General features: G+C 43.5%; 1 protein-coding gene across 1 annotated transcript in view; it reads right to left on the bottom strand.

The window, feature by feature from the left end:
• The window catches only part of MAML2 (mastermind like transcriptional coactivator 2), a 202,271-nt gene that overhangs the window by 63,969 nt on the left and 123,255 nt on the right, over window positions 1-15,047 (bottom strand). Inside the window, exon 3 of the mRNA XM_073662160.1 lies at window positions 10,019-11,374. Within this exon, the coding sequence (XP_073518261.1) occupies window positions 10,019-11,374 (1,356 nt within the window). The remainder of the gene's footprint in view (window positions 1-10,018; window positions 11,375-15,047) is intronic.

Below are 15,047 nucleotides of genomic sequence, written 5' to 3'. Positions count from 1 at the left end.
GAGGCTGGTGTATTTACTTTAAGAATCCATGTCACATCCATTATGGTGTGGCCCTGAATAGTGCTGCAGTTATTATTATTATTTATTATTATAGCACCATTTATTCCATGGCGCTTTACATGTGAAAAAGGGGTATAATACAAGAACAATTACAATAATCTTGAACACAATGTGTCAGCGACTGGCACAGGAGGAGCGAGGACCCTGCCCGCGAGGGCTCACAATCTACAAGGAATGGGTAAGGATACATTAGGTGAGGGTAGAGCTGGTCGTGCAGCAGTATGGTGGAGCGGTGGTTACTGCAGGTTGTAGGCTTGTCGGAAGAGGTGGGTCTTCAGGTTCCTTTTGAATGTTTCCACGGTAGGCGAGAGTCTGATACGTTGGGGTAGAGAGTCCCAGAGTAGGGGGGAAGCACGGGAGAAATCTTGTATGCGATTGTGGGAAGAGGAGATAAGAGGGGAGTAGAGAAGGAGATCTTGTGAGGATCGGAGGTTGTGTGCGGGTATGTAACGGGAGACTAGGTCAGAGATATATGGAGGAGACAGGTTGTGAATGGCTTTATATGCCATGGTTAGGGTTTTGAACTGGAGTCTCAGGGCAATGGTGAGCCAGTGAAGAGATTGACAGAGAGGAGAGGCCAGGGAATAGCGGGGGGACAGGTTGAATAGTCGAGCAGCAGAGTTTAGGATAGATTGGAGGGGTGCAAGAGTGTTAGAAAGGAGGCCACAGAGCAGGAGGTTGCAGTAGTCAAGGCGGGAGATGATGAGGGCGTGCACTAGTGTTTTTGCAGATTCATGGTTGAGGAATGTGCGGATCCGGGAGATATTTTTGAGTTGGAGTTGGCAGGAAGTGGAAAGGGCTTGGATATGTGGCTTGAAGGAGAGTTCAGAGTCCAGGGTTACCCCAAGGCAGCGAGCTTGAGGGACTGGGGAGAGTAGGCAGCCATTGACGTTGATAGATAGGTCAGTTGGGGGGGTTGAATGAGATGGCGGAAAGATGATGAATTCTGTTTTGTCCATGTTAAGTTTTAGAAATCTGGCAGAGAAGAAGGATGAAATAGCAGACAGACATTGTGGGATTTTGGTTAGTAAGGAGGTGATATCGGGTCCAGAGAGGTAGATCTGTGTGTCATCAGCATAGAGGTGATAATGAAAGCCGTGAGACTCTATGACAGGGTTCCCCAACTCCAGTCCTCAAGGCCCACCAACAGGTCATGTTTTCAGGATTTCCTTAGTATTGCACAGGTGATAATTCCATCATCAGCACAGGCAATAGTTACATCACCTGTGCAATACTAAGGAAATCCTGAAAACATGACCTGTTGGTGGGCCTTGAGGACTGGAGTTGGGGAACCCTGCTCTATGAGCTGTCCCAGGCCGAAGGTGTAGATGTAGAAGAGCAGCGGTCCTAGAACTGAACCTTGGGGGACACCGACAGATAGGGGGCGAGATGAGGAGGTGGTGTGTGAGTGGGAGACACTGAATGTCCGGTCTGTTAGGTATGAGGAGATCCAGGATAGGGCCAAGTCTGTGATGCCGATAGATGAGAGAGTCTGTAGTAAGAGGGAATGGTCCACTGTGTCGAAGGCAGATGACAGGTCTAGGAGGAGGAGGACAGAGTAGTGTCGCTTAGATTTGGCGGTTAGTAGGTCGTTGGTGACTTTAGTCAGTGCAGTTTCAGTAGAATGGTGCGGTCGGAAACCAGATTGTAGGCGGTCAAAGAGGGAGCAGGAGGAGAGGTGGGAGGACAGTTCAGAATGGACATGTTGTTCCAGTAGTTTTGAGGCATAGGGGAGAAGGGATATGGGGAAATAGCTAGACACAGAGGATGGGTCAAGGGAGGGCTTTTTGAGGATGGGTGTGATTGAGGCATGTTTGAAGCATGAGGGGAAGACACCATTTGTTAGTGACAGGTTGAAGAGGTGAGAGGTGGGCTAGGGCTGGGATGAAGATAGTGGTAAGGTTTGGGGTGAGGTGGGACGGGATTGGGTCAAGTTTACAGGTGGTGAGGTGTGATTTGGAGAGTAAGGAGGAAAGTTGATCTTCAGAAATGGTGGAGAATGTGGTTTTGGAGGAAGAGGGTTGAGTAGGTGTGGGGAGGGGCTGTGGGGGCTTTAGGCAAAAGCTTTGTCTGATGGTGTCAATATTCTGCTTGAAGAATGAGGCAAAGTGTTCCGCTGAAATAAGAGGAGAGGGAGGAGGCACTGGGGGACGGAGGAGAGAATTGAAGGTGTTGAATAGTTGTTTGGGGCTGTGAGACAGGGAGGATATGAGAGATGTGAAGTATGTTTGCTTTGCTGTAGTGAGTGTGGACTTGAAGGTAGTGAGAGACTGTTTGAATGCGATGAAGTGCTCATGGGAGTGGGACCTTTTCCATCTACGCTCAGCAACCCTGGAGGCCCGTCGCAATTCTTTACTTAGGCTGGTGTGCCAGGGTTGTCTGTTGATTGTGCGAGCCTTAGAATGTGTGAGGGGGGCGACCGAATAGAGAGCTGCAGCGGTTGTGGTGTTGTATAAAGTGGCAGCAACATCTGCATCATGTAAGGAACTAATGTCTGTAAGAGGGAGGAGGGATTCAGAGAGTGAGTGTAGGTCAAGGTGTTTGAGATTTCTGCGAGGGTATGCAAGTTTGTGGAGTGGGGATTGTTGCCCCGGGGAGGAGAGAGAAGAGAATGTGAGTAGGTTGTGGTCAGAAAGAGGGAGAGGTGAGTTAGAGAGGTTAGATAGGGAACAGAGGCGGGTGAAGATGAGGTCCAGTGTGTGGCCGTCTTTGTGGGTGGGTGTGGAAGACCACTGAGTAAGACCAAAGGAGGAAGTGAGGGATAGAAGCTTAGAGGCAGCTGAGAGGGAAGTGTCAATGGGGATGTTAAAGTCACCCATGAGGATAGTGGGGATGTCAACGGAGAGGAAATGAAGTAGCCAAGTGGTGAAGTGGTCAAAGAAAGTGGTGGTTGATCCTGGGGGGCGGTAGATGACAGCCAGTTGGAGGTTGGATGGGGAGTAGATGCGCACGCAGTGCACTTCAAAAGAGGGGAGAGTAATTGAGGGCGGCAGTGGGATATGGGTGAAGGAGCAGTTTTCTGAGAGGAGGAAACCTATTCCTCCACCGTGCTTTCCGGTGGGGCGGGGGGGGGGTATGGGAGAGGTGGAATCCACCATACGAAAGTGCAGCAGGAGAGGCTGTGTCGGAGGGGGTGAGCCAGGTTTCAGTGATGCCGAGGAAGGAAAGCTTGTTAGTGATGAAGAGATCGTGAATGTAGGAAAGTTTGTTGCAGACAGAGTGAGCGTTCCATAGAGCTCCTATTAGTGGGACTGGGGAAGCGGGGGCTGGGCGGATGGGTATAAGGTTAGAAGGGTTACGAGAGTTTGGGATAGATCGTGGGTAGGAGGTGGAAGTGAGTGTAGGGATGTGGTGAGGAGGACCGGGATGTGGAGAGATGTCGCCGGCAGTAAGGAGGAGCAGAGAAAGCGTTAGTAGGTGGGAGCAGGAGAGGGCATGAGGTGGCTGTCTGTGTTTGGAGGCAAAGGATTGTATGTTGAGGAATAGCTCTGAGGAGGAGGTGAGATGGGTGGGGAGAATGGAGGGAGAGATGAAGAGTTCATTACTAGGTGTAGGGATTAGGGGTGGTTGTAAGAAGTGAAGGATTAAGGAGGTGAGAGTGAAAACAAAGACAAACATTGTTTACTGTGACAAAGTATTCAGTTACCTTCAGTTCCCTTCAGGTTCAATTCAGGATTAATTCAAATTTCAGACACTTCAGCTAATGGACACTTAAGGTGATGGACACAGACTAAAGTCTAACAGACTCCTGGCCCACAATATATTTGTAACAGAATGCATTCAGCTGTGAAACAGAGGGGAGTGGTCTGTGCTCATCTTGATCAGCTGATTAGATTGAACCAGAAGCTGGATACTCAAAGACTGAGTAAACAAGGTCATAAATGAAAGTGGGGGGTAGCTGGTTTAAGTTGGGTGACGTACCTTTAGAAAGTAGGAACAGAACGGTATAGAGAAGTTCAGTACCAATCAACAATACGAAAATCCCTTTAAAAGGGGTATTTCAATTTTTGGCATATCCACAGGATATGCCATAAATGCTTGATAGAAGCGGGATCTAGAGGTGGAAGAATCAACTGCCTCTAGAACTGGGGTTCTCAGCCCCATATGTGCTGTGAATGGAGGTTCCTGTGATTGTGCATAAATTGAGCTCCTAATGGTGAGATCTGCGTGTATCTGAAATGTATGGCATATCCTGTGCATATACCATAAATATCTAAAAATGTCATAAATATCTAGAAATGTTTCAATGGCTGAGCAGCCTTACATCACCAAGCAGAATGACAAATGTCGGATGGAGTGGTGTAAAGCTGCCACAACTTGCCTCTGGAGGAGACGTGTTCTGTGCAGTGATGGATCACTGGGATCTGATGGATGATCCTGGGTGTGTTAAATGCCAGGAGAATGTTACCCACCTGACTGCATTGTGCCAGCTGTAATGTTTGCTGGTCGAGAGATAGAAGGTATGGGATTATTTTTCAGGGGTTGGTCTTGGCCCCTTAGTTCCAGTGAAGGGAAATCCTAATACTTCCCACAAAGTTGGAAGCTTCAATTGTCCACAATGTTTTGTGGTAAACAGTTTGGGGAAGACAATTTTTGGTTTCCCATGACTGTGCCCAGTGCGCAAGGTCCATGCAGACATGGGTGAGGGAGTTTGGTAGACGTATATGACCAGCTGCACAGAGCCTGGAACTCAGCCCCATCCAATAACTGGATCAGAGATTATGATCTCAACCCTTCCCCAACATCAGGGTTTGACCTCACAAATGAGCTTTTGGATGAAGGGGCAAAAATTCCCACAGACTCCTCCAAAATCTTGTCGAAAGCCTTCCCAGAAGAGTGGGAACTGTTATATCCATAGAGGGGCCAACTCCATATTAATATTTACGGATATACAGTACAGACCAAAAGTTTGGACACTCCTTCTCATTTAAAGATTTTTCTGTATTTTCATGACTTTGAAAATTGTACATTTACACTGAAGGCATCAAAACTATGAATTAACACATGTGGAATTATATACTTAACAAAAAAGTGTGAAACAACTGAAAATATGTCTTATATTCTAGGTTCTTCAAAGTAGCCACCTTTTGCTTTGATGACTGCTTTGCACACTCTTGGCATTCTCTTGATGAGCTTCAAGAGGTAGTCACCGGAAATGGTTTTAACTTCACAGGTGTGCCCTGTCAGGTTTAATAAGTGGGATTTCTAGCCTTATAAATTTTTTTGGGACCATCAGTTGTGTTGTGCAGAAGTCTGGTGGATACACAGCTGATAGTCCTACTGAATAGACTGTTAGAACTTGTATTATTGCAAGAAAAAAGCAGCTAAGTAAAGAAAAACGAGTGGCCATCATTATTTTAAGAAATGAAGGTCAGTCAGTGCGAAAAATTGGGAAAACTTTGAAAGTGTCAAAGAAACTGGCTCACATGAGGACCGCCCCAGGAAAGGAAGACCAAGAGTCACCTCTGCTTCTGAGGATGTTTATCCGAGTCACCAGCCTCAGAAATCGCAGGTTAACAGCAGCTCAGATTAGAGACCAGGTCAATGCCACACAGAGTTCTAGCAGCAGACACATCTATTCAACAACTGTTAAGAGGAGACTTTGTGCAGCAGGCCTTCATGGTAAAATAGCTGCTAGGAAACCTCTGCTAAAGACAGGCAACAAGCAGAAGAGACTTGTTTGGGCTAAAGAACACAAGGAATGGACATTAGACCAGTGGAAATCTGTGCTTTGGTCTGATGAGTCCAAATTTGAGATCTTTGGTTCCAACCACCGTGTCTTTGTGCGACGCAGAAAAGGTGAACGGATGGACTCTACATGCCTGGTTCCCACCGTGAAGCATGGAGGAGGAGGTGTGATGGTGTGGGGGTGCTTTGCTGGTCACACTGTTGGGAATTTATTAAAAATTGAAGGCATACTGAACCAGCATGGCTGCCACAGCATCTTGCAGCGGCATGCAATTCCATCCGGTTTGTGTTTAGTTGGACCATCATTTATTTTTCAACAGGACAATGACACCAACACACCTCCAGGCTGTGTAAGGGCTATTTGACCAAGAAGGAGAGTGATGGGGTGCTACGCCAGATGACCTGGCCTCCACAGTCACCAGACCTGAACCCAATCGAGATGGTTTGGGGTGAGCTGGACCGCAGAGTGAAGGCAAAAGGGCCAACAAGTGCTAAGCATCTCTGGGAACTCCTTCAAGATTGTTGGAAGACCATTTCCTGTGACTACCTCTTGAAGCTCATCAAGAGAATGCCAAGAGTGTGCAAAGCAGTCATCAAAGCAAAAGGTGGCTACTTTGAAGAACCTAGAATATAAGACATATTTTCAGTTGTTTCACACTTTATTGTTAAGTATATAATTCCACATGTGTTAATTCATAGTTTTGATGCCTTCAGTGTGAATGTACAATTTTCAAAGTCATGAAAATACAGAAAAATCTTTAAATGAGAAGGTGTGTCCAAACTTTTGGTCTGTACTGTAGAATAGGAGGTCAGAAAAGCTCCTGGAGGTGTAATGTGGAGGGGGTACATACTTTTGTCAATTTAGTGTAGTTGCCTCCACCACATCACGTAGGCATCATAGCTATGCTAATTGTGTGTTAGATCTTGGATATACAGTATTAGACGTCTTCCGTTAAACATAATGGCTATGCTAATAGTGTGTTCGATCTTGGATACACAGTATGAGAAGTCTTCTACTAAACATCATGACTATGCTAATAGTGTGTTCGATCTTGGATACACAGTATGAGAAGTCTTCTACTAAACATCATGACTATACTAATAGTGTGTTAGATCTTGTATATTTCAGAAGTCTTCTTATAAACATCATGACTATGCTAATAGTGTGTTAGATCTTGGATATATGAGACAGATGAAACATAAAACCTTCTTCTGAATGTCCTGGACCTTACATTTAAATATGGATGACTGGAATAAACGCGTCTTGCCTGTAATGAGGCAGAGCCCGGGGCATTACTATGCTGCATTAATAAGATTTCCACAGATGTGTGTGTTCTCTCTGGCTCCTTCACTCTCATTTTTTATATGGATCTGCTGAATGTTGGTCTCAGAAAAGTTAAATCTGAAGCAAAATACAAGACAGGCGAGCTCTGTGCAAAAGCTTTCCCACATACCACTGCCAATGTAAATTAGTATGACCGTGACCTGCCGGCAACCCAGCTATCCAGCCATCCAACATGACTGATGTTATGATATGGAAAAATACAAACGAAAGGGAATAAATGAGGATATTTTTTTTTATTTACTTAAATAATTGTGTGGGTGACCTTGGTGGAGCGTGCGAGGATACCCGTCTGATGAGTCTATTATAGGGAGCTGACAGGAGGAGAACATGCCCTGGTACTGATCGGTGGCACTATGTCAAGGGCTGGATGATTTCTCCAGAATCAGAAAAATGTCTATTTATGACTAAATAAAACCATGGGAGGTTTCTGCTGATATGAAGCTGACCATAGAAGTGAAGATATATGGGAGTGAAGACATACACATTCAGCGGTGGAATGAGCCCCCGATTAACCCTTTAATGGCTGACCATCATTATTTTATTTTATTTTTTTCATTGACATGGCTGAATAAGGTTTTATTTTATGCAGGACAAACTGGAATATTTTTTTTTAACGCAAGTCCATATAAATTTCTGCGTAACTTATAGAATTGATGTATTTGTCCTGCAAATATAGACAAAAAGTAATTTTATTTTTTTTTTTTATTTTTTTACTGTTCTACTATGGTCGTGCAAGCATATTATTTTTGTTTTTATTCTTGTTATATTTATGTAATAAAATGTATTATATATATATATATATATATATATATATATATATATATTTATAAACAATTCTTTAATATTTCTTGTTGTGGGGACCATATATTTATTATATGTTGTCAGATGTTTTCTATATGTTTAACATAATTTATCCCCCAAAAGAACATAAAAAATATTTGGGGAACAATTTTTTTCACTAATTGCTCATTCTTTCCCACTATAACTGGGGCATTAATAAGAGCCCCAGTTACAGGGGAATTAGATAATCCTATATTAGATGGCAGTAGAGATAACAAACATACAAATCAGCAGAGAGTCATGTTTAGACACTGAACCAGCCAGGAATATAGGGAGAATTCAGCTCTGAAACCACCAAAATTGTAAATACTGCTCTGCGATATAATACGGGCTGTAAATCAATTATGTAATGTCATATACTTTACAGAGTTACAAGACTCTTTGCAGTTTAATTCTATATACAAAATTATAATTAAATAATTCTTCTTAATGGCAGGTCAAAAACCAAATGGGTCGCCCCCTCTCCAAGAACGCCATAGAAGCCACATGGGTTGCCCCTATATTTAAAATTGGCCTGTTACATAGTACATTCAGTCCTATACACGAGAAGCATGTTATGGAGTAGGAGGAGCAGAACAGACTGATATTTAGTTTTTTAAGAACAAGATTCAAAATCACTTCTATTATATTCATGTCAATTTCGGTTCTTTTCATGCTTACGAGTCCAGTGGGAGGTTCTATTTAAGTCCTAATTCTCTATAAACTGTCATACAAAGAAGGTTATCAGTCATTTAATTGGGCTACACACTCGATATATCAATCCGCTCAGCTCCTTCTGCTCCAGCCCTTAGATTAGACACCATCTTCTAAGTCAGAGGTCCCCAACCTTTTTTGCACCAGGGACCGGCTTTAAGCAAGACCAGTTTTCCACGGCCCGGTGGGGGTGGGGGCGGGGCTTTGGTCATATGGGGGTGGGGTTATGGAGGGGTGGAGCTGTATGGGGAGGATGCTGGCGGGACCTCGGTGTACAGCGCTGTTAAGTAGCAGCATTGTACATTGAGCGTCAGTGTATACAGCGCTGCTGCTTAGCAGCGCTACACACTGAACACCAGTACCGGGAGCCGCGTCACTGAAGCCAGTCTGCTGCCCCAGCACGCCCCACATAACATGTTCTGCCGGGGACGTGTCAGTGAGGAGAGCCTGCCGCCCCACCCCGTCAGGAACACACCATGCTGTGCAGGAGGGCCGCGTCACTAAGACCCGCCCGACGCCCCACCCCGTCAGGAACACACCATGCTGTGCAGGAGGGCCGCGTCACTAAGACCCGCCCGACGCCCCACCCCATCAGGAACACACCATGCTGTGCAGGAGGGCCGCGTCACTAAGACCCGCCCGACGCCCCACCCCGTCCTGCATAATGTTCTCTGCTGTCAGCGGCGCCGCGGACCGGCTGAAAAACCCCAACGGCCCGGTCCTGGTCCGCGGACCGGCGGTGGGGACCTCTGTTCTAAGTGATAGGTTATCTTTAAAGGGATTCTTAGGTACTTTTATATTGATGGCCTATCCTTAGGATAAGTCATCAATAGAAGACTGAAGGGGGTGTGGATGGGGGTGTGACATCCGGCACCCCCGCCAATAAGCTGTTCCCCCTGGTGACCAGATCTGCTCAGTTGCTGAAGCGAAACAACATAGATCCATCAACTGTATATTGGATTAGGCCTGGTACTAAACATCCAAGCCTAATCGAATGCTCTTCAACTCCACAAATGAGCACCTCCGGCACAACGAACAGCTGATCGGTGGGGATGCCAAGTATCGCATCCCCACTGATCTGATATTGAAGACCTTTCCTAAGGGCACAGTCAAACGGCCTTATAAATCGAAGCAAAGTCAGAACATAATGTATAGACTGGCCGGTTGACCTCCCAACCCAAGCGTGGCAGCTGCATGGAAATATGTGAAGTTGTCACGCACGGATCGGGAGAGTCATCGGCCAGTCCGTGCACTGCATTCCAATCTTGCACGGATTTATACGGCTGTCTCACTGCACTCTAAGGATAGGTCATTAACATGTTAGTACTGAATAACACCTTTAAGGAAAAATATGGTTTTGAAGAGATAATTAAAAAAATGAGGTCACTTTACCTGTTGTTGATGTACAGGTGGATACTGAAGTCCTGGCATTGGCTGATTTGGCATTTTTGGAATCATTTTCTGCTGGAAATTTGATGACCGTGGCAGTGACTGGTTGGACACTGTATTAACCTGTTGTGTTGTGTCATGTTGAGCTGTCGAAGAACTTTGAAGTTGTTGCGATTGGAACTGCATACCAGGTTTGGGTTGTGTACCCACGACTGAAGACACTTGTTGGTTTGGTTGGTCAGGGCCATAATGAAATAGAGGCTTAGACATGCCCAGATGATGATCTGCAGGTAAATGACTGGAAGTCATGGAGTTCTTATTGGTCTCCTGAGGCTTCATCATCTCACCTGGGTTGTTCGGGGAACTACTTTTGTAGAGGTAGCTACCCATTGCTTTTTGTTGGCTTCCACTTCCAGGAGAAGTACTCACAGAAGTACCATGAGGACTTAACTGTTGTTGTCGAAAAGGACTTGGAACCTTTTCCAGTCCATACTGCCTTGATGTTTGCCCCGTTGGAGGAACATTTGACCAAGTAGAAGATGTATTAGGCTGGTGTTGCTGAATTAGGTTATGTTGTCTATTGGCAGCCATTTGTTTGAGCTGCTGAGCATGAGAAAGTTCTTGCCAATTACTCATCCGGTTCACACAAGACGACACCTGGGATTGGCCCTGATTTTGGGCCACTGTAGTACTTGGAGAAGAAGCCAATGGTGAACTAGTCATGGAAAATGTTGGCCCTGTAGAAGAAGGTCTCATCTGTGGTGAGCCAACCCTGGTTGGGTTTAAACATTGAGAATATTCACTTTTAATGACTACCTTGTCCATAGGTATAGTTGACGATGTGTTTCTTTGGCTTTGTTGACCAATGTCTATGTTGAAAGGTTCATCTTGCTTAATTGTTATATTGATCATATTTTGCAATTCAATATCACTCATTGGTGGCACCGAAATATAAGTAAACTCATTAAACAGCTCTTGAAGTTCTGGGTCCATGAGTTGATCACCATTGTCATCTCCATATCTAAAGACGTTTTCATGAGAAAGTCGGGAATCAAGATGTTTGCTGCACGATATGTTTTCTCCAGGTTCCTTTTTGATATCTTTTAGGGTTGTATTAAACACGTCATTGTTTGCTATGTTACCGTTCTTCCTATGCATCGTCTGCTCCATTGTCATTGCCCCATTGATTGACCGGGTCCCTCCATCAACCGCATGGTACATGTTATGCCCCATCGAAACACATTCGTTGCTTTTAATTTTCTTGAAATTGAGGAAGGTATTATCTGATACGCCGTTCGATCTCTTACTGTTTGCTGGGGATACGTTCACCACTAATCTTCTCTTCAAAGATCCTTGGAGCTAAAAGAAAAACAAAAGACAAAAGAAACTTTTAGGAAATTTATACAAAAAATTGTTTACGAGAGATGATTGCATAAATCCAGATGGTCATTTGACATTCGATTTTAGACCTTGACATCCTCATATCAGATTCCTACAAGCAAGGGTCGATCAAGGTTGGAGACGGCCATTGGTGAAATTTAATTTTTTTCATTTTGAGGTTTTTTTTTTTTGTTATGAATGCAAGGAACAGCAATGAAGGAAACAAATTCTATAATTGAAAATACCTCATTGGGCTTTACATGACGTATCGATAAACTTTAGGGTTCAACTCTCTGTTCAAACACTTTGCTCAATTATTGCAAAAATAAACTTTAGACCTTTCTATTTCCACTTTCTAAAATGTTCTCCAGGCAGGAAAAACAGCAGCCGTCTTATAATATGATCAATGCAAGCGCTGGCAGCTTAAAGTTCTATGAAAGTTAACGAATGTAATACGATATCAGCTCCGGGAGATGGAAAATGCTCATGAATGCCGTCATAATGAAGAGGGAATTTGAGAAATTAAATATGGTTAAGGCAGTATATTTGTATGGGTTCTCATTTTCTACACAGCAGAGTAAATACACTGGAAATTTACAATAGTAATAAGTGTGAAAACATATTTAAAGGGACAATGGTCACCGGGCAGATGCTGTTCAGTATGAACTTCAATTAAAGATACTGTTTAAAAAGAGTTAAAAAAGTCCAAAGTCCATTAAAGCTCACCAGTCAGCAGGATTGTGCTTAGTAAACCACATACACTGTCAGGTGGGCGCCGTTACTCTGAGTAAAATGATACCTTTGTTGATGAAATCAGTCCAGTGGTTCTTTTATAATCTATACTTTCATTTCTGACATAATGATATGCATGTGCTCTGCTTATGTATTCATATCTCTGCCTTCTGACAGGTCACTGTGCTTTCAGTGACCTGCCTACTATTTTAAATACTGCTTGTGAAATTACAAATGCAGTATTTAAAATAGTAGGCAGGTCACTAAAAGCACAGTGACCTGTCAGAAGGCAGAGATATGAATACATTAACACATAAGCAGAGCACCAGAGCACAAGCATATCATTATGTCAGAAATGAAAGTAAAGATTATAAAAGTACCACAGGGCGGGTTTCATCAACAAAGGTATCATTTTACTCAGTGCAATGGCGCCCACCTGACAGTGTATGTGGTTTACTAAGCACAATCCTGCTGACAGGTGCGCTTTAAGTATGAAGAAAAAGCACCATGAAATGTAGTGTTATGAGGTCATGTGTATGATGTCATAATGAAAGATGGCCTAAGGGTGCCCATTAAATAACTGCTGGCTGACAAATGCACACTTGGTTGGGCTGAGCATACATGTGTACAGGGAGGGTAGACCAAGCCATTGACACCTCTAGATGCATCAGGTGATCAAAATCAACATGCCCAATTCTCCGTCTGCTCAACATCATCTGTGGGTGTAAAAGTTGGAAGGCCCCCATATGCATTAAATGGTCAGTCGGTGGCAATAAAATCATCAATTATGGACGACATTTCTTTAACATGCAGTGCCTGGATCACTGATGGGCGCAGACCTCCACTTAATCAAAGAACCCAGCAAGGTGGAGGTGGGGTACTACTATAGGCTGGTATTTACAAAAAATGAGCCAGCTGGACTTTTTCAGGTTGAAGGTGGACTCAAAATCAACTTCCAAACCTACTGCCAGTTTTTAGAAGACACTTTCTTCAAGCAGTGGTAGAAGAAAAAGTCTGCATCTTTCAAGAAAACCATTATTTTTATGCAGAACAATGCTCCATCATAGCATCGAAGTCTCCACTCCTCGGCTACCAGGAAAGGCCTTAAAGATGAAAGAGTAACAACACGGCCCCTTCCTCACCCGAACTAAACCCTATTGAGAACTTGTGGCCCTTCTTATATGATAGATTGACGGTGAAGGAAAACAGTCATCTCCCTGACCAGTGTCTGGGGATATGGTTGGTGCTGCCCAAAAAGATGATAGTCAACAGATGAAGAATCTGACAGACTCCATGGATGGAGCTTATGACTGGTATTGAGAAGAAGGGCGGCCATATTACTATATTGGTAACTGAGATTTTTTGGGGAAAATTCATAAATGTATTTTGTACATTTTGGAGGTTGTTTGGTTATTCTCACCATAACAGATGAAAATAAACAACTGAAATGGAAAAAAATATGTTTTTAATGTAGTTGCCCAATAATTCTGCACACACAACAATTCTACAAAGAAAGACAAATCCTCACTTTTACTTTCTTAAATATTCAGGTTTATTAACCTTTTGGATTAACGACAGTAATGGAGTTGTTGAATAATAAAATGAATCAGCAAAAATACTAATTGCTAATAATTCTGCACGCAGTCTATATCTTTCATAGCACAAATACAGCTTTGTAATAAATCTTTTTTGGACTCCTGAATGACAAACCTGCCGAGCTATTCAGCAATAAATTCAAGGGCGGTGCAGAGGAAGCGGTGGGAACCGGACCCTGATGTCTAAGGAGTCCCAAAAGCTCCTCTGCCATATAAGACGACACTAATATAAGAAAGGGTAAATGTTAGTGAATATACATTGGGGCCCAGAATGGTCAAGTTACACCTCCGAATACATCTCATACTATTATATATTTTCAAGTGGAAATGCGAATTTTAATTCTGGCCTGTAGTAACGTACAACAGATTAAAAAGTTCTTGCCAACAGAAATTCTATCACATTTTGCTGCATAATATAATGCTGAAGACGCCTTTACACACGGCATATGTTATCACTACGAGGATCTGGTAGGCCGAAAAAGTCCTGGCATATTGGTGAGATCATCAATAAACGATCCATATGTTGGCACCGCCTTTCCTAATTAATTATACAATTTGCCACCTTTTCCAGATCAATCATAAGAGAATGTGTTTAGCTGCATGTCAGTCCGGTTCTTGGCTTAGCATGGCTCCGAGCCAGTTGTATATTTTAATGGACATCTGGTGGGGTGGAGCGACTAAAAGCACATTTCAATCTTGGCACTGGGAGGAATCATTAAATCAGGTTCATGATTAACAGCTTCTGGGTTTTTTCTTTTCCTTCACATGATGTTGCAATAGTCAACATGGGTCCAAATTTAAAAAAAAAAAAGACCTTAATGTAGATTTGGGTGAATTTTTCATTAAAATTAGAAACGTGGAATTCTTGGTTGGTTTATGATCAATTAGTGATTGACAGGAGAGCATCTTCCAGCACGAATTCCTTTAGTTGTACTCTCCATCAACTTTTCTTGGCATAATAAGGAAGTAAATTGCCAGACCTTTCTGCCACGCAGTAACGTGGCTCCCGTGAAGGAGCAACTCAATGGCTTGATACAATCAAGATAACGGTGGAGAAGATCCTGGTGGACCTGTCTAGGCTTGCACAAGATAGATCTTCCCACAGAGTATTCATCCATCAAGTCGCCATGGCTCGAGATTGAGCTGAAGGCCATTAAATAATAATAATAGTGATTGACAGGACAATGTTACGGAATGTATTTTTCTGCTTCTGAATCTGTTGAGGAAGGGACCCCTCTCTATGACATCCATATTCCCCAAATAGGCATGTAGAAAAGTGAGGTCTCAGTGATGCTTTATCTAATGTTGGTTCTCCAACTCTCCAT

Source organism: Phyllobates terribilis, unplaced genomic scaffold (genome assembly GCF_046119375.1).
Source record: "Phyllobates terribilis strain yellow unplaced genomic scaffold, ASM4611937v1 Scaffold_2__4_contigs__length_985480577, whole genome shotgun sequence".
Classification (NCBI taxonomy): Eukaryota; Metazoa; Chordata; class Amphibia; order Anura; family Dendrobatidae; genus Phyllobates; species Phyllobates terribilis.
This window is presented reverse-complemented; position numbering and strand designations above follow the sequence as displayed.